We start from the raw sequence: 26,624 nt of genomic DNA, 5'->3' as shown, positions 1-26,624 counted from the left end.
TTCCAAAACTCCATACAACTAGTTACCAGTAAGCCAGATGTGCCTAGTATTTCGCCAGCTTCTTTCTCAATGTGGATGAATTCCTAGTCACACGAGCTCCCCTGGGCCTGGTGGAGTTTTTTGTTTTTATTGTTTTTGATTTTTGATTCCCAATGTCAGCTGGTAATTTTAGAAATATTTCTCAAGAAGACAATTCTCTTGGCTCAATGTTGAATAAAATTGATGAGAAGGTCCTACCGTAGTGATCAACTCCGTCACTATCCACTTTGGCACAAGGTGTCACATCTAGGGAACCTCCGGGACCCACCGCATCGAGACTCCCACACTGCAGTTCCTGTACGAGCAGGATGTGACGCTGAGGCCATTGAGATTTCAGAGGGGTGGGTGGTGAGCGAGGGGGTGTCAGGGGAAGCTTGGTGTCAGTGGTGCTTGGGGGAGAGAGGTGTAGACCAGGGCCCGGAGACACAGGTGGCCCGCAGTTGGCACGGCGAATGTCCCTGTAGCTCTGCCGTTAGCTCGTGGGCCTCCAGGAATAGTTTCCAGCTCCCATTTATATAGAGAGAGATTAAATTGCACTCTGCTGTTCCTCAGGAAGCTGAATTCCTTTCTATTTATTGAACTGCACATGCCGTGGACTCCGGCACCTTGACACCAGCGCCCAGGCTTCCAGAAGGAGCAAAGTCCTCACTTAGGCGCAGATCGGGGACAGCAGCCAGGTCGGGGGTGTCTTTGGAGACGTTACCAGGGTTTCTTCTGGCACAGCCCAAGGCCACTTTCCTGGTGCCAACTGTAGAGCCACACTTGCTCCTCGCTTCCCCGGGCGCCGTCTTCCGGAGCGCCTCTCTGCCTGGCTGTTCTTGTCTCGGTGGAGGGACACTGCCAGTGTCCGTGGCATTCCCGCGGGCTGGCGGGGCCATGTCAATTACATTCATTTAATGAAACACGATTAAGACCTTCAAATGCAATAAGTTAAAATAGTCATGTGGCAAATAAGGCCTCCGAGGGTGTGACGTGACTTCCGTTCTCCGTCAAGTAGAAGCCCTCCCCATGGGTCCTTCCCCACAGGAAGCGAGGGTTGGTTCTACCTGGAGTAGAAGTTCCCTCTGGCTCTTATGGGTCGGATTGGAATCCCCTCCATGCGTAGCACCGGGGGTCCCTAAGTCTCTGAAGCCAGCGTCACAGCTGGACGCTCCGTTTACGGCCTGTGTCCTAAGAAAGGTGACAGAGTCCGTCCCAGGAAGGTGTTTCTCCGGTTACAGGGCGCAGAACAGGAAGAGTCAGCATAAATAAACGTGTGTGCTGTGGGCGCCCAGCGCCACCCCGCAGCCCCTGAGAGAGCCCCAGGGGCCCCGAAGCCTGTTGGACTCTGAGCATGAATCTGTCCGTGAGCACTGGACCCCGGGTTTGAACTGGGTCCAAAAGGGTCCACATGTGATGCTTGTAAAACCCCAGCCCCCTACTTGAAAAGTCAGCCTTGTGCGTTAGAATCATCCTCAGCACAGGGAAGTGAGGGGCTCAGAGGACAGTGGCCACTGCCCCGTCCAGAAGGACCCTTCAGCCACCTCCCGTACAGACCCTGTGCTGCTGACTCGGTGGCTCCACCTCGTCTTCTCCTCCCTCTGATTCTCCAGAGAGGGGGAGATGGCGTGGGGGGACAGGAGCAGACAGGGGAGCTGGGGTAAAGGTCAGCTGTCGTCACCTGGTGGGGCTGAGGTGTTTTTCTGTTCTTTGTGTTCTTGTTTGCTGTTTACACAATCATCTCTATGGCTTTTTTTAGTTCTTAGTGATGGAATTTCCTTTAAAGCGGATTAATTATTCTTTTATGAAAAAAAGTTGCTACATTTAATGCATGTCTTTGTTCTAGTCAGATTTCCACATATCATCTCATATAATTCTTTATGGAAACCTCTGGTTACTATTGTTAAAGGCTTTTGTTTAGAATTTAAAATAACCTGTTGTTATTATAAAAGTCTTCACTATACATCGTGGAACGTTAGAATGTGCACTTTAACAGGATTAAGAAAGCAAAAATACTGCTTTTCTGTGGCCCATCATACTAGAATGACAACCTTTCTAATTTTTTTTCTCTGCATGTATAGTGTACTTTAAATCTCAGTGATGACCTCATGCTCAAACCTCCCTACTTCTCCCCAACTGTCATTTATGTCTGTTGATTCTGAAGTCAGATTCACTGTCTGACCACATAGCCGCTTGCCATTTCCTATGGGCCTCTTTTAATCTAGACTGGTCCCTCAGTCTTTCCCTTCACGGTCTGTCCTGTTGTACTGCAAATTATCTTCTGTCCTGAGCTGGCCATGTTGCTTCCTTCGGGTGTTCCTTAGCTTTATCCTTCAAACTCTTGAATATTCCAGAAAACTAGAAATTGGTTTTCAAGGCTCGCTGGATGCCGTGACCCTTCTTTGGCTAGACCCTGTCATGGGGGTGTTTTATACTTTCTGTCCCATCCATGATCTAAGATCATTCAGTGACTTTGGTGGTGACATCCTGAACCTTCTACTGTGAAATGAACTTGTGTTCCTTCATGAAAGTCCAGTTTCCTGAGCCATACTTACACCAGTTGACGGTCCTTGCCACGGTCGGTCATCTCCTCCGGGGTGTGGAAGGAGGTCTCATTCCTGCCATGTTATAGGTTGGCATTCTTAGAGTGAATCTGTGCCTCAGCCACAGGGACACCCCTGGAGAGGCAGGCGACGTTCAAAGTTCTTGGCCTTGCCTTGGGTGACCAGTTTTTGAATAAGGAGCTGCTTTAATGGTGTCTTCAAGTAGTGATGTATTCCACTTCTGCTTTCTCTCTCTCTCCCTCCCCCTCCCTCTCCCTCTCCCCTCCCTCCACCCCTCTGACTGTCATCATAGACCCATGAACCTTCATTAATTCAGTGAACACTTTAGTGCACTTTAATCGTCTTCTTGCTGTTCAAGTCACCACAACTTTGGCCATAGGAGGAGATTGAGGAGACTTCTTTTACTCTTTAGATGTAATCACTCACTGCCTTGCTTCCCAGAGTAACTGCCCAGTCCAGGCTCTTTGCTCCCCAGGACCTCGAATCTTTAATTTCTCCAGGGACCTACCTCCGTGTCCTGGTAATTGTGTGAAGGACGGAATCTGGTTGCTAAGGGTTGCTATGGAGGAGACGCTGTTGCAAGCAGTGACAAGATTGCCCCATGGTCAGTACCCTTCAAAAAATGTCGGAGTTGGTATTTTCAAGTCATTTAAACTAGGCAGTTTTTATTTCATTTCTCTAATGTTCAAATACCTCTTTTATACCAAAAATGATGCCTTGCTTTACCAAGAACCTAAAGAAAAGAATCTTACAATAACTTAAGTTGAATTTTACAGATGTGGAAGAAGCAAATAAAGACCACACCTTGGAAGAGACACCTGTCTTTCTGATTCACTGGCAGTGAACTGCTGTTGTTGTCTGAGCCATAAGCCACTCTGGAGTATGTTGACTGATCCTATAAAAAAAACTGCAAATGTTTCATACACGTGCTCGCATATGTGGGGTAGTAGGTTATGGATTCGCATTCTCTCCATATAAAATGAAGCCCTGCTCGTCACGTGTAGCGATTGCAGCGTGTCTCCTGGTCCTTTGTCTTTGTACGGAGGTGGGGACTGGATCACCCCATGAGTGGCCGCAAGCCCTCTGGCCCTGCAGCCGTTCATGCCTTTCCTTAGTGTCCCACAGTGTGCACAGGTGGCCAGGAGTGGGTCTGCCTATGATTCTGTCCCTCCTTCTCCCTTTGTGTGACACGCATCTCTGTTGACCTTTGCAGGTACCTGTTTGCTCTGCAGGTGAAGCAGGACCTGGCCCAAGGCAGGCTGACGTGCAATGACACCAGCGCTGCTCTCTTGATCTCACACATCGTACAATGTAAGTCCTGTTGGCTTCCTTTGGAAGTCACCCTGGAGACCACACAGAAATCTGATTGACAGGGGACGTCACATCCACACGCCGACACAAACAGCAGTGAGGACGTCTTTGGGTCCTTTTTGCTCTTGGCTTGAATGCCTGGAAGAGAAACGGCCCTCCCAGCTCCATTTAGTGTTCATTAGCCAGGACTTGTGTGTCCTGGTGTTCGTCCGCCTTTCCCAGGAGGCTTACGCAATTGATGTGTCAGTTGTCTCAAAGGAAAAGATGGATAATGGTGGCCAAAGACGCCAAACTCGTACTGACCTGTCCCTGAGTTTAATATCCGTCATGGAATATGGCTCTTTGGCCTTAAGATATAAAACTGCTGTGGAATTCACTTCTCTCTCAAGTTGTTTCACAGAGGACACTTGGGGAGCAAGTGAATGTCACGGTCATTGACTGCCATTGCATTTTAGAGGACATCAAAAGGCAACGACCAGAAGGAAAGATAGCTTGGGTGTGTCGACCCTGGTGCAAGAGGAAAACCTGGGGCTTGAACCTCCTTCATACCGACTCGTGCAAAAGAGTGAGCCATGCGGTCACCAAGGAAGCCCCGCTGTGTAGCTTTGCATTGCTGTGACAGAATTCCTGAGAAAATCAATTAGAGGAGGAAAGATGTATTATGGCTCACAGTTTCAGAGCTTTCAATCCATAGCTGTTTGACCCCCATCTTCCTGGGCTGTAGTGAGGCAGAACATCATGGCAGAGAGCACATGACAGCAGAGTTGTCACCTCATGGCGGCTGGAAAGCAGAGCCAGTGCAGGGACAGAGATAGTCCCCCAGAGTGTGCCCCCAAGAACCCACTCCCTTCAGCCAGGTCCAACCTCCTGCAGTTTCCTTTCGGCTGCAAATATCCCAATGGTTTAATCCATGATGGACCCCTCCCCATCCAATTTCCACAAGCCCCACCTCTGAACATTGGCATTGGGGACCAAGCCATCAACATGTGACCCTTTGGGGGACATTCCACATCTAAATCATATCGGCAGACTTACAGCCCGTAAGGAGCTAAGAATTGAGGTGATGTCCGCATATCTGGTCGGTCCTTGTTGCCCTCAGATTCTGTGATTTGCAAGTCTGCCTACCTACTCACTAAAATCGACCCCCAACCACGACGTGTGCACTTCCTTGGTTATTTGCAGAAATACCTGGGACTGAGAACCATTCCCACTACCTGATGCGCAGGTTCCCCGCTGGCTCAGCAGGGCTGAGCTCTGCCTTCACATCTCAGCTCTCGTGCTGATAACAAGTGTCCCTTCTGCGGTCTATTTAGTGCCACGCTTTTCAAGTTTTTATGCTACTGTCAGTGATTTCATTGTTCACATGGGCCCCAAGCACAGTCCAAAGTGCCGTCTAGGGTCCCTTCGCGTAGTGTGATGTGCCTTATGGAGAAAGCACATGTGTTAGATGAACTTCACTCAAGCATGAGGTCTGCTATTGGCTGGGAGTTCAGTGTGAACGAATCAGCAATGGAACAAGATGTGCTTCAATAGAAATGCGCAAAACAGGGTCTCACTTAATGAAAACGTTTTCTCAAAGAACCCAATCCTGTATTTCACTTAAGGACAACATTTCAGCAGCCACAAATTCAGTGTTTGTGGAGACTTTTAAATCATGACCACCTTGAATAACAAGTGTCAACTGGACTTTCTTACGGCCCAGATAGAAGGAATTGCAGGAAAATCAGGGCCACCTTGTCAAGGCAGCTGATGACAATGGCAGGATGCCGGGTCAGCTCTCATGGCTGCACTGGTTTCTGTGATGGAGGGCAGCACTTCTGCTCTGATTAGGGAGGGAAAATCAAGTCCAGAGGGCAGTCAGGACACTGTTACTGGCCATGGTAGCAGGAAACCAGTGGGAGGGTGGCCTCATCAGTGACCAGACGTTGCCAGGTGAGCCAGCATCGTTCTGTGCAGAGAAGTGGTCCCGGTGGGTATGATTCACAGCAGCACACAGGCCAGACCCTGCTTGATGACTGCAGGTACACTGCCCGAAGGGTGACAGGCTGCTTCATGGAGCAAGGCGAGAGGTGGGTTCCGTAGCAACCACTCACTGGCATTTCCTCAAAATAGCTGGGCTCTGGTCCTGAGGCTACTCGTCATTCAGCTTCTTGCCTAGAGAACAGGAAACTGAGAGAAGGGCATGCTGTCCCAGGGGCCCTACAGCTAGCGCTGCTACAGGCGCACCTGTTACTTGAAGTTCCATGTTGTAAATTTGCCCATTCTGACAATTTTTTTTAAATATTTATTTTTTTTTAGTTGTAGTTGGGCACAATACTTTTTTATTTTATTTATTTATTTATTATGTGGTGCTGAAGATCAAACCCAGGGCCTCTCATGTGCTAGGCGAGTGCTCTGCCACTGAGCCACAGCCCCAGCCCCCATTCCATCAATTTTGAGGACTAAGTTGAGGTTGTATGAGACAATGAATTGTATTTGTTATGGATGAAAAATCTGTAAGGCTTTGCAATCTGACCCATTATTTCTGACAACAGGAATACAAGAAGTGTAATAAACTCTAAAAAGAAATTTTTTTTGAGGAAACATTAGATTTCTACTCTTACACCCCATTTATAGTTCTCCTTACTCCCCGGGATAAAGGATTTGAGTTTTGCACTAATAATTGTTTTATATATGAGTTTCAAACGTTGATTTTGCCAAGTCCCGAAACTCCAGGGCCTGTTTAGAATCATACACGCTCTTCCGCATAACAGAATTGATTGCCAAAAAGGGAAGTGACCCCCAGTGGTGGGGGGTAGAAGAAAGGAGAAATTACTTCCGGTGTTCTATAGAATACTGGGATACCTGTGCTTCCCAACAATTAATTGAATATTTCAAAAAAGATGGTACAGGGAGGATTTTGAATGTTCCCAACACAAAGAAATGATGTATGTTGACATGATAAATATGCCAGTCACCTTGATCTGATCTTTGCACCAAAAGGCCCACACTGTACCCCGTCAATATGTACAATTTTTGTGTCAATTAAAAAAATGTATACTAAAATAATACAAAAAGATACCAGGTACACATGTGGGTATAAGGATGGGTGATTGTAAGTCCTCTTTCCACCCGTCAGTGGTGAGAAGGAGTGTGGCTGTCTTCTTAGGCTGCCACAACTGCTGACTACGCCTCACGTCCCCACTTCTGACGTTCATCCTGAGCTCGTCCCCCGCAGCTGCTCCCCTGGTATTGTCTGTTAGCTCTGTCTTGCCAGCTGGGCGATTCAGCAGACTGTGAAGTGCTCATCCTACATGGTCTCCCTCTTTTTTTTTTTCTTTCTTTCTGTTTCTTTTTAGCTGAGATTGGGGATTTTGATGAAGCATTGGACAGAGAGCACTTAGCAAAAAACAAGTACATACCTCAGCAAGATGCGCTAGAAGACAAAATCGTGGAATTTCACCACAACCACATGTGAGTCCCGTGCATGGCTTCCTATGTCCTTGGAGCTCCCTGCCTCCCAGAAAGAAGGAATTGCAGAAAAGTCAGGGCCACCATTGTCAAGGCAACCGATGACAGTGGCAGCGTGTCTCTCATGGCATGGTGTGTGCACAAACACACAGTTTTGACGAAACACACAAATCCTGGGGAAAAGATCGCAGAGGCCGAGTGCCACGCAGGTCACCCCTTAATTAAGACAGGGGCTCGAGGCCCTGGCTGGCTTTCCTGTGAGACCTGAGTAAGTCTGTGACATTTTAGGACATCCCAGGCATTGGAATAAAAGAGAGAGTGTTAGACCCAAGGACCAGCTGGTTTTCATCATGACAGGAAATTGGGAGGTGTGAAAGTAGGCACAATGTAAGAATATATAAAAATCGAGAACCCTTGTAATGTCTCCATTTTTTGTTTGTTTCTTGCTTTTTCCTTGGATTAGTTGTTCCCTGGGCTTTTTCTTATTGCACCAAAATAGGCATTTGAGCCTGGTGACAGTAGGAGACCGTGTTGCCTTGAACCATGCCTGTGAGTTGAGATTATTTGCAAGCAACTAAAAGCTTGTTTAACACCATGATCTTTTATGCGACCTTGGAGGAAACTCTTTGAGTCTCCAAAAAGCTGTCCGAGTGTGAGACAGACTTTTGGAGCTTTGTTCCCCAGGCAATAGAGCTTCTGTCCTAGCTGTGAGGCTTGGGTTCTGACCAATGGGAGACTGGGTGTCATCTGATCGCACAGCCCCACTTTTTGCCATGAAGCACCTTTTATTTCCCCCCAGAAGCTGCTTAATCTCAAGTGAATATGCCCAGGGAGTGGAGACCTCCTGACCTTCCTCTGTCCTTTTTCTTTTGTCAGTGGACAAACACCAGCAGAGTCCGATTTCCAGCTCCTGGAGGTGGCCCGTCGACTAGAGATGTACGGGATCCGGTTGCACCCGGCCAAGGACAGGGAAGGCACTAAGATCAACTTGGCCGTGGCCAACACGGGAATCCTAGTGTTTCAGGTGAGAGGGTTGAGAACACAGCTGTCTCCCTTCCAGAGAGGGGGAGGAGCGCGGGCCTGCCCCCCTGGTACATGTGGGTGACCTCTGACCGCTGTTTTCTAGAGAACTGGAAAAGGTAACCTCATCTCATGTTTCTGCTCTCCAGGGCCTTGATTTCTAGATTCTTTTTCATTCTCCCTTGTGCTGGTTGAGAAATCCATATTGTAGGCTTCTTTAGGTTTATTGATCTTGTAGGATTGCAGAAACCTGTCTGCCTAGAGACCTGTACTTAGAACATAGTACACTGGAATCGCAATTTAGACCCCAGAATAAGCACTTTTTCCCATGAGGAAAGGACATTTGTTATAGTGACTTTTTTTTTTTAACCCACTTTGGGTTTAGGAAGCTTAATTAGGACTTCAAATATACCTAACTTACAATGTGTAATGTGTACTTTTGAGATGGAGTAGTCTTATAAGTTCATAAAAACCATATCCTGGCACTGTAGTCATTTTGCAGGGGGAAAAGAAAAACCACTGTACTTGGAATCTTACCTGTTTTATCTAAAGGTATAATGATTCTCTGCTCTCTAAAATGTGTGCTCTCAATCATCCAGCTATTGGACCATTGTATTGATCTGTGCTTTTCTCTTAATAGCTTCATTAAAGTGTTATTGACTCACCTGCACATATTTAAAGTGAGCAGTTTGGTAGGTTCCTTCTGTATATAGGTTCAACACCACCCCTGCATGAGTGCCTTTTCTGTTACATGAAATGCTTGAGGCTGGATAACATAAAGAGATTTATTTAGCTTTTCATTTGGGAGGTTAAGAATCCAAACAGCATTGCATTGGTCCTGGGAATGGGCCCCCTTGGCCATATCACCTCATGGTGGACGACATCACAGGGGCAGGATCGCATGTGAGAGGCAGAGATCACATCGCCAGACAGGAAGCCAAAGCCGCAAGGTCTCTGGAGAACTACATTTATCCTTCCCAAGATCATGCCCTCAATGACCTAAGGACCTCCCATATCAGTGCTGCCCTGGAGATGAAGTCAGGGCACAGCAAACACACAACAACCCTCCAGACGTTTCCATAGTACATTGGTTTGAAACACCAGCAGGTCATCTGTGTTTAGTTTTAAATGTGTATGTAGAAAGCCTCTGCCTTTCTTGTGAATGGGCTCACATTTCACCCAGTTTTGAAGTTGCAACTGTGTGCTTGACCTAAAGCCTTTCATGACCTAAAGCTCAGCTGGTTTTTACTTAACGTTACCCTTGGTATTTTATTAAAGTTACAGCAGTTCTCTGCTAATGCCTCAGAAGTTAATGACAGGTGCCAATTTTTACACCCTGGAATCACATCCCAGGAAAAGCGGGGTTTCCCATCTAGTGATAGGGAGCGACAGGTTCTGAGGGCAAGGTGGCATTTGCAGAGGTAGTGGTTCCTAACAGTTTCTGACCTGCCTAAATGATCCCTGAGCATTGATTAAGAAATGTGGTTTCATTACTACCATTAAATTCCAAAATCACCGTCCTTAAACATGTCTCAAAATCATAAGAAGGGAAAGAAGAATTCCACAATTGAATTACTTTGCTTCGATGGTGTTTGATACAATCTAGATATTGAGAATTGCTGGATAATTTAATTATGGGCAAAGGCTGTGCCTCAGGATTAATCTTGCCAGTACCTGAATGCTTCCTTCCTACCACTTGGAGTAGATGGGACGGATGTGGATGGGAGCTCAAGAGGAACCCTAATGTCGGTGGAGTCAGGGTTGGGGGGATGTTTGTATCTGGCAGCTTCCCCTTGTCTATCATTTCTCCCCTGACCAGAGCTACTTGGGTTGTAAGTCTCCCCCAGAGACCACATGCCACCTGGAAGACATCCTCAGGCCTCCTCCTCCCCCAGGGGAGGAAGATTGGTGAGCAGGAACCTGGACCAAGGTGACAGGGTTGGTTGTACTAACAATAGCTACCAAGTGGTTTTAGGCAAATTAGAATATATTCACTTGCAGTTTCCATGTCTATAAAACAAAGATAAGTCCATCTTGCTGAGTTTCGTATGATGCTTGATAAGATAAGGTGAGCACAGCCCTAGGACAGACCTGGCACTCCACAGTGACAGCTGCTAGTTATTGTGGTGGTTGTCATGGTTTCATTTTTATTTATCTTTTTATCATTACCTTGACCAGCTCCTTCTCTCCCTGGAGGCAGACCTAGTTTGAGAGCTCCTATAATCAGTAGGAAATAATGATCCTGGATGGTATCATCTGATAGCCACACACGCCGCGAATCCACAGCGAAAGTCATCTTTCCTGGGCAGTCTGATGTCAGCCCTGCCTTCGGCCCCGCGTTGCTCGTCACGCATGTCCTGGCTCACACGCTGCTCTTTCTTCTTAGGGTTTCACCAAGATCAATGCCTTCAACTGGGCCAAGGTGCGGAAGCTGAGCTTCAAGAGGAAGCGCTTTCTGGTCAAGCTCCGTCCAGATGCGAATGTAAGTGGCTCAGAGGTGAGAGGGGGCCAGTGGAGCCATGGCTGGAGCCAGGGGTTGAGTCTGCACTCAGCAGGCCTACCCTGAAGCTTTGGCCAGCTGCTGCCCAGGTGCTTTGGTAAAGAAATTTAAATATATAGGTGTGTGTGTGTGTATACGCACACCCACACACATTTATTTATTTATATTTATATAAATATGTTTTTAAAAATATATATGTATTTATACATACATATTTTTTAAATATTTATTTGTTTGTTTATTTATTTATTTATTTTGTACTGGGAGGCATGGACCACCACACCCAACTTATAAGGAACTCTTGGGTGGCTGTACAGATAGCCATGCCAAAGTGCTCCGTGATTCTACTGTTCACAGTGTGCAGAGCTAGGTTCAGGTAGGTACAGATGTGCCCCTGGGGAGAGGGTCGTTTCCCTGTACAATCCAGGTAGCTGCCTCCTAACTGACAACCGGCGCTACGCTCCACGGTGTGTCCAGCCCCTACCCAGCTTCCAGACCCCAGCGAGCATTCTCCCATAGTGTAGGTATTGCCCTGCAATAATACCCCAGAAGAGGTCTCCACTCCCCACTCCCCCCTACAGAGCCCCCTCCTTCCCCAGGCCACGCCAGGCCAGGGTCGGGAAAGGGGAGGACAGCCGCTTCTTCATCTGCCTGAAACAACCGTGGAGGAGATAAGATGATACATCCCTCATGTCTGTCCCCCCCAGGGCTTACGAGTCCTTCCTCTGGAAAAAGATGGCCAACGGCCGTCCAGGCTTATGGCCTATGGACTAGGTTTGTGGTTTATGGACGGGGCAGACTTACGAGGCCTGACTGGTGAGCAAGCGTCCACTGTGGATGGTTCTCTGGGGGAAAAATGCTCTTGGAGTTCCAGAAAGCTTCAGAACCACAGCACATGTTGCCTGTAAGCTGGGTCTGCGTAAAGCCACGCGATCCCCCAAAGTAGCTGAAACTGCTGGGAATGGGAAGGACTGCGGTCCATTTTGTGTATGTAACATGGCCGCTATAATTGGTAGTGTTCCAATTTTCATTGGAATAGAAAATTACCACATTTTCTTTCTAGAATCAAAGAACACAAATTTTTCAGCTGAGAGTAATACTGTTGTACTCTAAAAAAACATAGTTTCATTTCCTGTATATTTCCTGGGGTTGCCTGGAGGCTGGAGTTGTATGCTTTTTGAGTTGTCCTTTTTAGTTACCCATGACAGTAGAATATATTTTGACATATCATACATACATTCCAATATAGCTTCCCACTCTTGTGGTTCTACATGATGTTGAGTTACATTGGTCGTATATTCATATATGAACATAGGAAAGTTACATCCAGTTCATTTTACTGTCTTTCCTATACACATCCCCATTTCCCCCTGTGAAATCTGGTGAACTTCCACTCTTCCCTCCCTGCCCCCTATTATGAGTGAGCATCCACGTATCAGAGAGAACATTCAGTGTTTGGTTTTTTTGGGATTCACTTATTTCACTCAGCACGATGGTCTCCAGTTCCATCTGTTTACTGACAAATGCCATAATTTTATTCTTTGTGGCTGAGTAATATTTCATTGTATATGTGTAGCACATTTTCTTTATCCATTCATCTGTTGAAGGGCACCCAAGTGGTTCCATACTTTAACTATTGTGAATTGAGCTGCTATAAACATTGATGTGGCCTATCGCTATAGTCTGCTGATTTTAAGTCCTTTGGGTATATGCTAAGGAGTAGGATAACCAGGACAAATGGTGGTTCCATTCCAAGTTTTCTGAGGAATCTCCATACTGTTTTCCAAAGTGGTTGTGCCAATTTGTGGCCCCACCATCAATGTATGATTTTAACTTTTTCCCCACATCCTCATCAACATTTACTGTTACTTGTATTCTTGGTAATTGCCATTCTGACTGGAGTGAGATGGAATCTCAGTGTGTGTGGGGTTTTTTTGTTTTTTTTTTTTTTTAAGTTGTCAATGAACCTTCATTCTTTTTTAAATCTTTTTGTTTATTTATTTATTTTTTAAATGTGTAAGGATCGCACCTAGGGCCTCACACATTCGAGGCAAGCGCTCTACCACTGAGCCACAGCCCCCGCCCTCTCAATGTAGTTTTAATTCGCACTTCCCTAATTGTGCTACAGATGTCGAACATTTTTTCATATATTTTTTAACCATTTGTATTTCTTCTATCAACTGTCGAGTTCCTTTACCCATTTATTGATTGGGTTATTTGGTTTTTTGGTGTTAAGTTTTTTGAGTTCTTTATATATCCTGGAGATTAATGTTCTATCTGTGGTGCAGGTGGCAAAGATTTTCTCCCCTTCTGTAGGATCTTTCTTCACATTCTTGATTGTTCCTTTGTTTTGAAGAGGCTTTTTAGTTTGACACCATCCCAGTTATTGATTCTCGATTTTACCTCTTGCACTTTAGGAGTCTTGTGGAGGAATTTGGTTCCTAAGCCAACATGATGGAGAGTTGGGTCTACATTTTCTTCTAGTAGGAGCAGTATCTCTGGCCATTTTGACAATACGTATTCTGTCTATCCAAGAACATGGGGGATCTTTTCATCTTCTAGGTCTTTGATCCATTTTGAATTGAATTTTGTGCAAAGTGAGAGATAGGGTTCTAATTTCATTTTGCTACATATGGATTTCTGGTTTTTCCAGCATTTGTTGAAGAGGCTAAAATTTTCTCCAGTGTATGTTTATGGTGCCTTTGTCTAGTGTGAGATGGCTATATTTATGGGAGTTTGTCTCTGTGTCTTCTCTTCAATACCGTTGGTCTACATGTCATGTTTTGGTGCCCATATCATGCCATTTTTGCTACTGTAGCTCTGTAGTATAATTTAAGGTCTGGTATAGGGGTGCCTCCTGCTTCACTTTTCTCACTGAGGATTGCTTTGGCTCTTCTGGGCCTCTTATTTTTCCAAATGAATTTCATGACTGCCTTTTTCTATTTCTATAAAGAATATCATTGGAACCTTAACAGGAATTGCATTACATCTGTGTAGTACTTTTGGTAGTGTGGCCATTTTGATAATACTAATTCTGCCTATCCAAGAACATGGGGGATCTTTCCATCTTCTAAGGTTTTCTTCAGTTTTTTTCTTTAGAGTTCTATTGTTTTCATCATAGAGGTCTTTTACCTCTTTTGTTAGAGGCTATTATGAATGAGATAGTTTTCCTAATTTCTCTTTCAGTTGATTGATCACTGATGTATAGTAATGCAATTGATTTATGTGTGTTAATTTTATATCCTTCTACTTTTCTGAATTTTTTTATGAGTTTTAGACATTTTCTTTCTTTCTTTTTTTTTTTTTTTTTGTGTGTGTGTATGTGTGTGGTGCTGGGGATTGAACACATGACCTTGTGCATGTGAGGCAAGCACTCTACCAACTGAGCTATATGCCTAGCCCTAATTTCTAGTGGAATTTTTGAGTCTTCTAAATATAGAATCAAGTTGTTGGATAATAGAGGTAGTTTGAGTTCTTCTTTTCCTATTCATATCCCTTGAATTTCTTTCTTCTAATTGCTCTGGCTAGAGTTTTCAGGACTGTTTTGAATAGAAGTGGTGAAAGAGGGCATCCCTATCTTGTTCCAGTTTTTAAAAGGAATGCTTTCAGTTTTCTCCATTTAGAATGATGTTGGCCTTGGGTTTAGTGTATTTGTAGCTTTTACAGTGTTAAGGTGTGTTCCTACTATCCCTAGTTTTTCCCATGTTTTGAACATGAATGAATGCTGTATTTTATCAAATGTTTCTTCTGCTTCTATTGAGATAATCATGTGATTCTTGTCTTTAAGTCAACTGATGTGATGAATTACGTTTATTGATTTCTATATGTTGAACTATCCTTGCATCCCTGGATGAACCCACTTGATCATGGTGCACTATCTTTTTAATACATTTTTGTATGCTATTTGTCAATATTTTATTACGAATTTTTACATTTATGTTATCGGATATGTTGGTCTGAAATTTTCTTTCCTTGATGGATTCATACAGTGAGTTTAAAAGGGTTCTCTCTTTATCTATTTCAATGAATAATTTCAGGAAGATTGGGTTAGTTCTTCTTTGAAGGTCTGGTAGAACTTGGCTGAGAATCCATCTGGTCCCAGGCTTTTCTTTCTTGGTAGGCTTTTGATGGCACCTTCAATTTCTTTGCTTGAAATCAATCATCCGTTTAAATTTTCCGTGTCCTCCTGATTCCATGTGGGTAGGTCATATGTCTAGAAATTTGTTGATATCTTAAAATTTTTCTATTTTATTAGAGTATAAATTTTCAAAATAGTTTCTTTTTTTAATATTTTTATTTACATTTTAGTTTTCGGCAGACACAACATCTTTGTATGTGGTGCTGAGGATCGAACCCGGGCCTCACCCATGCCAGGCGAGCGCACTACCGCTTGAGCCTCATCCCCAGCCCCAAAAATAGTTTCTGATTATCATTTGTATTCCAGTAGTGTCCCTTGTGGTATTTTCTTTTTCATTGATAATTTTAGTAATTGGAGTTTTCTCTTTCATTAGCTTAGCTAATGGTTCATCAATTTATTTATTTTTTCAAAGAATCAACTTTCTGTTTTGTCAATTTTGAGGGATTGTTACTTTTTTTAAAATTTTTAAAATTTATTTTATTTATTTGTTTATTTATTTTTAAATTTTATTATTTTTTATTGGTTGTTCACAACATTACAAAGCTCTTGACATATCATATTTCATACATTAGATTGAAGTGGGTTATGAACTCCCAATTTTACCCCAAATGGGATTGTTACTTTTGTTTCAATTTCATTGATTTCAGCTCTGATTTTGATTATTCCCTATCTTCTACTGCTTTTGATGTTGATTTGTTCTTTTTCAAGGGCTTTAAGATGTAATATTAGGTTATTTATTTGTTGGCTTTCTGTTCTTTTAATGAATGAGCTCAATGCAATGAACTTTCTTCTTAGCACTGCCTAAATAGTATCCCAGAGATTTTCATATGTTGTGTCACTATTCTCATTTACCTCTAAGAATTTTTTAACTTCATCCCTGATTTCTTCTGCTATCCATTGGTCATTCAGTAGCATATTATTTAGTCTTCAGGTGTTACAGTAGCTTCTGTTTTTTATTTTATTATTGATGTCTAAGTTCATTTCATTATGGTCTGCTAGAATGCAAAATATTATCTCTTTTTTGTTTTTTGGTATTTGCTAAGAGTTGCTCTGTGGCCTAAGACGTGGTCTATTTTAGAGAAGGATCCATGTGCTGCTGATAAGGAAGTATATTCAATCATTGATAAATGAAATATTCTACATATGTCTGTTAAGTCTAAATTATTAATTGTAGTTTTTAGTTCTATAGCTTCTTTATTTAGTTTTTGTTTGGAGGATCTACCCAGTGGTGAGAGAAATGTGTTAAAGTCATTAAGTATTATTGTGTTGTGGTCTATTTGATTCTTGAAATTAAGAAGGGTTTGTTTGATATATATAGATGCTCCATTGTTTGGGGAATAATATTTACAATTGTGGTTTCTTCTTGACATATAATTCCCTTAAGCAGTATGAAATGTCCTTCTTTATCCCTTCTGATATTTTTTGGCTATATATATATATATATATAGATAGATAGATAGATAGATAGATAGATTTGGCTATATATATATAGTTCCAAGACCTCCTAGCTTTGAAGATCTGGATTGAGAAATCTGAATTGGTTTCCCTTTAATTATGACTTGTCATTTTTCTCTGGCAGCCTTTAAAACTCTATTCTTATTCTGTACACATTTTCATGGTAATGGATCTGTTGTAATTTTGTATATTTGGGATCTTGTAAGCCTCCTGTATCTGATTTTCCATTTCATTCTTTGGTTTGAGAAATTTTCTGATACTATTTCATTGAAAAGATTGTGCATTCCTTTGGTTTGTATCTCTGACCCTTCATCTATCCCAATAAAACTTAAATTTGGTCCTTTCAGGTTATCCCATATTTCTTGGAAGTTCTGTTCATGGTCTCTTTACATCTTTTCTTCATGGTCAATTTTATTTGCAAGATTATATGTTTCGTATATGTAGTTTCATTGCCTGAAACTCTGTCCTCCAAGTAGTCTAGTCTATTGCTGATGCTTTCCATTAAATTTTTTAATTTGGTTTATTGATTCTTTCATTTCAAGGATTTCTGCTACATTTTTCCCCAGAATCTATTTTTATTGAAGTGATCTTTTGCTTCTTGTATTTTCTCTCTAATATAGCTCCTTAAATTGTCTTTTGCCTCATAGATTAGTTTAATTATGACATTCTAAACTCCTACTCTGACATTTCTTCCACTGTGGTGGCAATGCATTCTATTTTTGAAGTATGTTAGTTTGTTTGGGTCAATTTGTTCCCTTGATTTTTCGTGTTTGTGTGTTTCCCCATCGAAGAGTATGGATGTGAGGCAGTAGAGTTTCTACCCCAGAGACTTATAGAGTCCCTGAAGATTTCCAGTACCTCACCTTTTAAGGGAAGACAAATAATAACAACTACCAATACAAACAGTGTACAGCATTAAACCAAATTGTCCCTGCTATGACATCTACAATGTTGTCACAACAAACAGAAATGATATGATCAGTTATTGCCTACAATAAAAACAGTAAGTTTGCAAAACAGTAACTTTACAATTTCAAATGGTGGACATGGAGAGAACAGAAGTGATGTAGGATGTGATAATTATGAGGGAGGAGAAAAGAGGAAAAAAGTAAAATTAAAGGAAGCGTGAAAGAGGGAACAATAGATTGTCTTAGCAGGAGAAAAGAAAGAGATTCAAGAGAAACAGGCAAGTGAGAGGAAAAAATATATAGTAATAATTTTAAAAATTAAAAGAGTATACAAAACAAAACTGAAATATACTAATTAAACTTCCTAGTCCTTGAAAACTTATCCATGAAAAATATGGTTTCAAAAATGAAGGTGAGAGAAGAAAAAAAATATGAATAGTATAAATATCCATGACCCATTAAGGCCACAATTAAGCAGAGAAAAGAAAAAAATGAGGAAAAAAAAATCTCTGAAAAGAATCGTTTCCTTTGGAGTTCAAAAGATTCTCAGCCTCCCTTCTCAGCAGTTAGGTAGGGTTGGTTGTCTGGAGTATGATGCTTGCTCCACCCTCCGAGTGGGTGTGCTCGGCAAGAGAGTGATCCTGTAGGTGGAACCCCTGGAGGGGGGTTAGGTTTAGATTAACTCCAGGCTTTTCATTGGATGCCAGTTGGTCTGGAGGTTCTACATCCACACACTTCCAAAGCCCAGCAATTGCCAGTGCACGCTGGAAGACTGCTCCCAGGATCTCCCCTGAGTGCCACTCAGGTGGTGGAGGAACCAATGCCAGTCCATTCCATCACCTGTGGACCCCAAGGTTCCTGGTCCTGGGTTCGGTCTCCAAACTCAATCTCTCCTGCCCCTGCCCTTTCAAATTCCCATCCAGGCGCTTCTCTCCCAGCCAGTCCTGCAAGCAGCCGGATTAGAGGAGGAGGGGGAGAGACCAGTGGGTTTCTGTGACCACTGACCCTGTATTAACCTCTCTCCATGTTTGATTTCTCCTGGTCACTTCGGTACACTCTCTGTCGGTGGGTTGGCCAGGCCTGTATTTGAGGCCAGACTTGGGTTTCCCAGGACTCGGCTCCCTCAGCTGCAGGTCCCAGTGCTGTAGATGCAAAACGGTTCCTTCCTCTGTCCTCTACACCAGTTTCTTTCCTATTCGGGCTATTTGCCTTGTGGCTTAGTCAGGCAGCGTCTTTGATCTCTAAACTCTCCGTACCCAGCCACACCTCAGTCCCCCTTAAAATCCTGGTTCCTTTAATCCCCTTATCATCCCTCCTCTGTGCTGGTGGAGGGACCTCTCTGGTTGGTGTCCCAGCCATGGTAGTGGCTATGACACTGGAGATTTCTTCCTCATGTTATTATATCCAACATCCTAAGTCCCCAATCTATTTTGAGTGTCCAGTATTAAATTCCAGTAAGGTACCCCACCTCTTTTTTCTTCACCCACCTGAGAAGCTGCCTGTCTGCTCTCTTGGTTTTACTCCACAGAGCAGCCAGGAAAGTGGCCTGCCCTGTTCCACCATCCTGAAACCTCTGTGTGTGCTGCTTAATAGAAAATGACTCGAGATAAAATCAATGTTAACAGGAACCATGAGGAAGAAAGCAGGAGGAAGACTGGTGTTTTAGTCATTTAAAAGAGGCAAAGGAGGAATTTTAATACTTGGATTTTTCTTTTTTAAAGAAGAAAATGTAAGCCAAGTGATTGCAGTATGTTTATGGATTCTGCCAAAGCAGGATACCATTTCTGCTCAGTCTGTGCCGCTGGTTTGTGTTGGTTCCTAAAAGGAATTCTGTGGGGAAGAAGATGGTTGAAACGTGACCACCTCTTGTCCTTGGAGCAACTATATTTGAATGAGTCTTTGAATTAATGATCTTGCTGCAATAAAATGCACAACTGAAAATTTATTGGACAAATTCATTTCTATTCCTTTTCTCATGTTTCAACAGAATGACTGTGAACAATGGGGAAAACCAAAGCTGTATTTTGTTCTTTCAGAGCTCATACCAGGACACCTTGGAATTCCTAATGGCCAGTCGGGATTTTTGCAAGTCCTTTTGGAAAATCTGTGTGGAACATCACGCCTTTTTTAGACTTTTCGAAGAGCCCAAACCAAAGCCAAAGCCTGTTCTCTTTAGTCGAGGGTCATCATTTCGCTTCAGGTAATAGTGCCACTTCACACCTGCCTGTGTGCCGTGGGAGTGTGACTGAGATGTTTCCTAAGACCTGTCACAGCTGTTGTGACATTGAGCAAGGAGTTAGGAGGAACACTTACTGGGCTGCAGGAGCTGTGGTTGATGGGGGCCTGGGCTTGGCTCAGAGTGTCATCCTTCTGGGCTCCATGTAAACCTTAGAGAGCCACGTGGCAGTTAACCCAGCCCCAGTAAACACTTAACATAATTCTCTAATCCAGAAACAATTTCCTTTCTCTGTAGCAGCAAAGTATCTTATTTACATTTAGAACCCTATGTAGACTTGCCCATCTTTGGTTCACACTTGAGTTCTTAATAAGTATCTGAGCGTCTACTATGTGTTGAATCCTGTTGGAGCCAGTGGAAGTCCCACAGTGGACCGCACTGTCCCTTCTGTCATGATCTGTCTGGGGATGGTTGCTTCATAGCCAAACACACTCATTAGTGGGTTAAGCTAATGGAAGGCCTTGTCTATTATACGTAAGAGAACTGTCGAGGGAGTGAATGGACTCGGCAGCTCAGGTTCGCTTCGGGATTGCTCTACTCCTGGCTGGCACAGGCACCTGCGTTTCCCCCAGTTAGGGAAGGCGGGGAAGCAGAGATGGCGGAGCTCTGTGTATATGTATTTAAATGAGATCACCTTGGTGTCTTTCCCTTTCCTTCCATGGTCTGCATTTTAGCGGTCGGACTCAGAAGCAGGTTCTCGACTATGTTAAGGAAGGAGGACACAAAAAAGTGCAGTTTGAAAGGTAAGAGGAGCTCTGATGCTGGTCCATACTCATCAGGCAACAGTCTGTTACTCCTGAGCGTTTCCTCACCAGGCTTGGGGTTGGGTAGTGTCACGATTCCTGCCCCACAGTTACCCTCAGCAAGTTTGGTATGAGAGGAGCATTTTTTGACCCTGGGCACACACTCCAGAGTAAGGTGAAATGAGAAGAATATGATGACAATGAGGAAGATGGGGTGACTTGCTGAGGGCAGGGTCAGCAAACCAAAATTATCATGTAAAATTGCCTTCAGGCTATGTGCATAAGGTGGGAACTCAACCTTAATGAATTTCATGTTGGGTTCCATCCCCGGGACACCTCATTATGTATGTGCATATGTTCCCAAACCTGAAGAAATCTAATTATGCATCCCACTTTTTTAACAGTGTCCTGTTTTTAAGATCCATCTGAAGTGTCCTATAGTATTATAGTGTTTGTTTTCATTCCTTGTTGATAAACATTCGAGTTATTTCAGTGTTGTGTTTTGATTTTGCTGAAACAAACCTTATGCCAATCTCTGATGGTTTTTCATGTCCTTTATCCAGAAATGTCATGCACAGGAAGGAGGGTTTTGCCTGCATATCTGGAGATAACAAACCCTGTAATTTTCTTGAACAAGTAGCAATTTATATTTTGAGGACCACATAAGAGGTGGCCCCATTCACTCTTGTTGTACAAACATCCAAATGTAGCTGTTCCACAGGATATATTTATACCGTTTCCTGAATCTGAGTACCTGAAAATTTTTCCTGATGCTTCTTCAGTGGGAGTAGGGACCCAGGTAAACCAAGGAGGGGAAAAGATAAAGGAGCCATGTTACTGGTCTCTAAGTCCCTTCTTTCTACTTCCAAGTCTATAATTCATGTAGCCCTTTGTCCCTAAGAGACTAAGTTGATAGCAGTGATATCCTCTACTACAGAACTAATGTAGAAATTAGTTCTACATAATACCCAAATTGATTTCCTGTTGTTAGACCTTGGCTCGTAATTCAGAGCCTCCGAGGCCCAGTGGTTCTTCTAGCCTTGAGTCCTCCCCAGTGAGCGGAGGTGCCTGTCTGTCAGGCCGGCTGCAGCTGCACAGGGATGGCAGAACGTCCTCAGAGTGTGCCTTCCCCAGGGCCATGTAGGTGTTGGAGAAACAGGACCAAGTGAGGGTTTCCAAGTCCTGCATCTACAAGCGGCTTGGATTTCCTTATCAAGAGAGGACCTGGTGCTGCTTCAGTGGAAGGCCTTTCTGTTTTATTTAAAAACAAAATTCTTCTAATGTTAGCTGTCTCCTGTGATCTCTCCCAGAAAACACAGCAAGATTCATTCCATCCGGAGCCTTGCTACGCAGCCCACAGAACCAAATTCAGAAGTGCCAAAACAGGTCTGTGATCTTTCTAACTCATCACCGAATTCCTCCGCCGAGCTCTGGGCCTGGCAGAGTGCTTTCTAGTCCTTTGTCCCTGGGGGTGTTATAAATGGGAATATGGTTGTGCACTGCCTCTGACCAGCAGAGGCTTTGTGCTCTGTGGGCACAGCAGGAGTGGGGCCTATTTTTGGCTGACTGTCCATGTCTAGGCCTCTGGAAAGTTCTCTCTATTGGCCTGAACTCGGAGACAGAGACAGGCACAGACGCTATAGAGCTGAGCCCTCCTGCCTGCTGAGTGGGTCACCTGCATGAAGAGGTAGGACCCTCTTTGCTGCCAAGTGGTGCCAGGGTTGGGGGCCTCAGCCGGCTCAGAGCTGGGCAGCAAGTTCCCAGGACTCGTGTTACAGGGCAGTGACCACACTGGCACCAGAAGACGTTCTTGCTCTTGTACGGAGGGTGGCGAGAGCTCATTTTCCCCAGAGTTGGCCTCTGGGTACATTTTCAGGGTTTTCTCTTGAAGAGAATAAGACCTTTGTTGAGAAGGAATGTGCAGGAGGTTTCATTGTGCCAGTCCACAGAGAGCTCTCAACCTGCCTGGCCCCTGGGAGGTGTAGCTGAGAGGACATGGTGTTCCTGGGGGACATGCTGGGGGTCAAGGATGGGCTTTCCTTCTGTCCCACCCTTGCTTCAAAAGCTGCTCGTGGGCTGGAAGGGCTTTTCCACAGAAACCCAGTCTGACACCGTGGGTCCTAGACAGCAGGGACGGTGACCAAGTGCTGCTGGGACCCAGCCGTAGCTTCCCTACCCTGAAAGAACCTTCCAGGTCACGACGCCCCTCCAAGCACCTGCCCCTCATCAGAGCATCGTGGAGCCCTGGGGAGGGCCAGGCAGGCTCTGCGTGGCAGACCTTTCAGCCCCTGGAGACTTCTATTCCTGTAGCTCCGGACTAACAGTCCCCTTTCTCTTCCTGTCCCTTCCCCTGCCCCCCCCCCAGTCTCCGCAGAGCACCAGCCTTACATTCGGAGAAGGTGCCGACTCCCCCGGTGGCCAGAGCTGCCAGCAAGGAAAGGAACTGAAAGTGTCCACCCCAGAGTCAGGGCCACACCAAAGCCCCGCTCTGAAGAAGAGCCCCGCGGGGAGCAAGCCGGCAGACAGAGCCACCAAGGCGCCACCCAAGGAAGAGGAGGAGGAGGAGGGCGTCAAGGAGCGCGTCCAGCAGAGTAAACCTCAGCCCCCGCAGCCTAGCACAGGTCCAGCATCCCGGGCTGCCAGAGGCAGCAGCACTTCCATCCCTTTCATTGACTGCAGTGATGTAGATAGTGAATCCGACCTCCTCAGAGAACAAGCGTCCCAGTCACGGTCCCAAACAAATGACAACTATGAGGGTGATCTGACCAGCGGTGTTTATCTGCTCTCCAGGGATGAGAGGCATTCAGAGGCTAGGCGCAGGGCTTCCCCTCCCTCTGCAAAGTCCTCCCGGCCTCCTTCCAGACAGTTCCTGGATGACGATTCAGCAGACATAACCTTTGACCTGAGTGGGAGTCCTGGACTCCCAAGACATAGCTCCCTGATAGATGAGATGTTCAGGGCCTCAACTGGTCACAGCCCCCTGGCCACCCAATTGTCCCCCGGCAGCAGAAGTTCAAGTCCAGATATGAGTTGGGACAGAACCGGGTCCCAGGGCTATGTTTCTGAAAACGGACATGAGCTTAGAGAGAGAGACACGGGAGAAGACGCTCTCCCAAAGAGGGGTCCTCAGGAGGAAAACTGTTCCCCCACCCTGCAGCGGCCATACTTACGGAACCTCCCCAGTAGGTACAACAAGTCAGAGACAGATCCGCTCATCCTCAGCCAGGTAGCGTCTGCCGCAGAGGACGGGGATAGGCTTGATGACCACCCAAAGGGAGGCCTAGCCCACACGGCCACGGCTGAAGCTAGAATGCTGGCCAACGGTGCACCTCTCAGGGGTCCCCCCTCCAAGGTGCCCCTCGTGCGGTCAGTGCACACCAGTGGCGTGGTGGGCCAGCTGGCACCCTTGCACATGATGGAAGGCCCCATCAGCAGTGAGACTGAATCCAGCGATTCGGACTCTGCTCTGGTGAGCCCCCTGGGCCAGCCCCTCGTGTTTGGCCGCCCCGCAGTTCTGAGCTCTTCTTCTGTGCGGAGAAGTCAGATGGCCTCGGGTGGGCTGCCTCCAAGTGAGGAGAAGGAGGAGGAGGAGGAGGAGTGAGGACACGAGAAGGCAAGTGGCCAGTTATTGGTTAGCGGGGGTCATGAGTCCAGGGTTGCAACAGAGATGATCCATTCTAGTGACTTTCTAATTTTTAGACAACATTTGTTAGAGGAAGTTCTGGACAGGCACAGGTTTGGACAGGCATACGACTTCTAAAATCTTTTTAAGAAAGACAAAACTTCACACAAGTGGCTTATTTCCAGACGAGGTGGACGGTGTCCTCATGACAAGGTACCAGGAGCTTGTGTGTCTTACTGGTTGAAGGCTAGGAAGAAACACTTCGTGATGGATCTGGTAACGTGCGTAGTGTGTTATATTTATATGGCAGTTTTCCATGTGTTCAGCTCTGTGTGCAGATCCCCCTCCTGTTGGTTGAGTGACTGAAGTGTTTTTGAGGTCACAGGAAAGGCACTGGCTACCTCTCTCTTCCATTTTAGAAGGCCACTTTTCTCTGCTTCATAAAATGAGGAGTGGACAAAATTCAAGGCCCAGTGTCCAGAGTTGATTGCTAATTGAGATTGTGTCAGTGAAATTTTAGTCAAGAATAATGAATATTTTAATGGGAAGAATGTGGGGTTGTCTCTGCTTTCTAGGCTTCATATGAAATGCTATAAAGGTCATCAGATCCCCTTGAATCCTGACCAATTTGGAATTGCTGGTTTGGTTTGGGCTTGTATTGGTAGGTCAAATTGCTGGTTAGGTTGTAAGAGGTCTTCGTTCTGGCTCTCAGAATCCGTCGGTGAAACAGAAATGCTACCAAGAAGTGACGCAGGGGAAAGTAACGCCTCCCTGTAGGCTCCAGGTCTCCAGGGGGTCAGCCAGCTAGATGTGTGCCTGTCAATCACACGCAGCCCAGCGAGACCACTCTCCAGCATCGCTGCCCTGGGTTGGTTTTCATGCACATTCTTATGAACAGTGTCTTCTACTGGGAACAGTGACACTGGATGTTTCTTTGAGCAGGAACAAAAAGAGTTGATGTTTTCTAAGCCTTGCTCCCCTCTGTCAGACACCCTCACCCAGCATTCCCCCACTGTAGATCAGGGAGCCTGGTTTTAATGCACACTGTGTGTCTGCATTAGCTGCACACCTGAGCCATGTAAGTCAGTGATGCCTGGCCCTGACCCTCGCCATTTTGACCTATTGGTCCAGGTTCCAGCTTGGGCTCCCCAGATGGTTCTACTGGACAAGCCAGGGTCACTTCTCAACCAGAGCTGATTGCCTTGTAGAATCTACCAGAACACATTTGAAAGTGTTAGCTAATTTTTTTTTTTTTTGCTTGCTTGCATAGTAAGAAAAGCATTATAAATGAAATTCTTTTTTTTAATGCCTGTTATTTGTATTTTTAAGTCTTTGGGACAGTTTAAATCATAGAATAAGATTTTTAGATACAAAGTAACTGCAAAATTATGGAAAAGAGTTGTAACCATGATACATCTCTGATGTGCCATCCTTCCAGCGGCCTTACAGAACTCATCCTGTGGCCTCTTCGTAGGGGAGGAACTAGGCATATTTATGAAACAGAGTAGAATTTGGCAGCAGCCTAGAACAAACAGACGTATCAATCACCTTGTGGTTCATGAATGATCCTCTGTCCACATGAATTTCAAGAGGTCTGTTTTAAAGATTTTGATGACTTAATCCAATTTTATGCAAATATTCTAATTTCATTTTTCTAATCATTTGATTCAGTGCATGATTGATGAATCAAACTGATTATTGAATAGTTTTTGAAAGTTGTTCATTGAAGTAGTCTATTTACATCTTGCTTTAGACTTTTATATTCAACAGAATCACAGAATTTTAAAACTAGAAGGAGACCTTAGAAATCATCTAGGCAAACCTTCTTTTTTGGATGAGAAAACTGATCTGATGAAGTTAAGTGGTTTCACATAATAATATAGCTATCACACAACTGAGCTGAAACTAGACCTTGGTCGCTAGATTTCGACATTTTACTCCGTGTGATATACTGGTGCATAGGACTTTTTAGAATCTGTATTTTAATTTTGGAGAATCTTGTATGGTTTAATAATTAAAATTAGATGTGACCATTAGGAATCATATCAACTTGAATTAGGCAGTTTCAGGCCATAATAGGTAGAAAGAACTGCTTTTCGAATTGTGGGGTTTTGCAGTTAAGACACATTTTTATGTATTGTATTTAGACTTAGAAAAAGACATCAATTCCCATTATGAAAGCTTCGTCAAATGTGAGTTGAGCAGAGTCGAGTTTGGGATCATATTGTTTAACTGTGAAGGTGATTTTGTTCAAATGAATTTTATTTTTACCTCTAATTATATAGCAGTCTGATGATGAAATGTGAGTGAGCACTACTTATTAACTTATAATGCAAGTAGAACACAAGTCATCAAATGTAAACATGCTCCAGCAGCTGTTGTGTTATGCTTTTTCCTACAGAAGCAAAGGGTTTTGAAAGCAGTCAGTCTTGCCTTGTGTCCTGTTTTATAGTGAGGAGCATTTCCGATTTTAGAGTTGCACATGGGCTCTTCTCTTACTGGTCTTGTACCAGCCAAGCAACTCAGTTTCTGCTTCTTGGCCAGTATTTACTTAAGCATCAATCCTGGTGTAATTAATAGTGCTTAAAACAATGCGGGTAGCTGGCTACCATAGTGCACACCTATAATCCGAGCAGCTCGAGAGGCTGAGACCAGAGGA

The 26,624-nt window shown here is 44.4% G+C and overlaps 1 protein-coding gene across 5 annotated transcripts in view; it reads left to right on the top strand.

Moving 5' to 3' along the window:
• Positions 1 to 26,624, top strand: part of FARP1 (FERM, ARH/RhoGEF and pleckstrin domain protein 1) — a 265,707-nt gene that overhangs the window by 191,169 nt on the left and 47,914 nt on the right. For 2 of the 5 annotated variants that reach the window (XM_081294148.1, XM_081294147.1), the window contains exons 6-13: positions 3,796 to 3,893; positions 7,232 to 7,346; positions 8,220 to 8,367; positions 10,750 to 10,845; positions 19,401 to 19,564; positions 20,275 to 20,343; positions 21,654 to 21,729; positions 22,709 to 22,934. In XM_081294148.1, the coding sequence (XP_081150274.1) occupies positions 3,796 to 3,893; positions 7,232 to 7,346; positions 8,220 to 8,367; positions 10,750 to 10,845; positions 19,401 to 19,564; positions 20,275 to 20,343; positions 21,654 to 21,729; positions 22,709 to 22,934 (992 nt within the window). Of the gene's footprint in view, positions 1 to 3,795; positions 3,894 to 7,231; positions 7,347 to 8,219; positions 8,368 to 10,749; positions 10,846 to 19,400; positions 19,565 to 20,274; positions 20,344 to 21,653; positions 21,730 to 22,708; positions 23,844 to 26,624 lie in introns of all 5 variants that reach the window. The other 3 variants (XM_081294146.1, XM_081294145.1, XM_081294149.1) reach the window with 2 other exon arrangements.

This window comes from Spermophilus citellus, assembly GCF_964194105.1.
Source record: "Spermophilus citellus genome assembly, chromosome: 1".
Classification (NCBI taxonomy): domain Eukaryota; kingdom Metazoa; phylum Chordata; class Mammalia; order Rodentia; family Sciuridae; genus Spermophilus; species Spermophilus citellus.
This window is presented reverse-complemented; position numbering and strand designations above follow the sequence as displayed.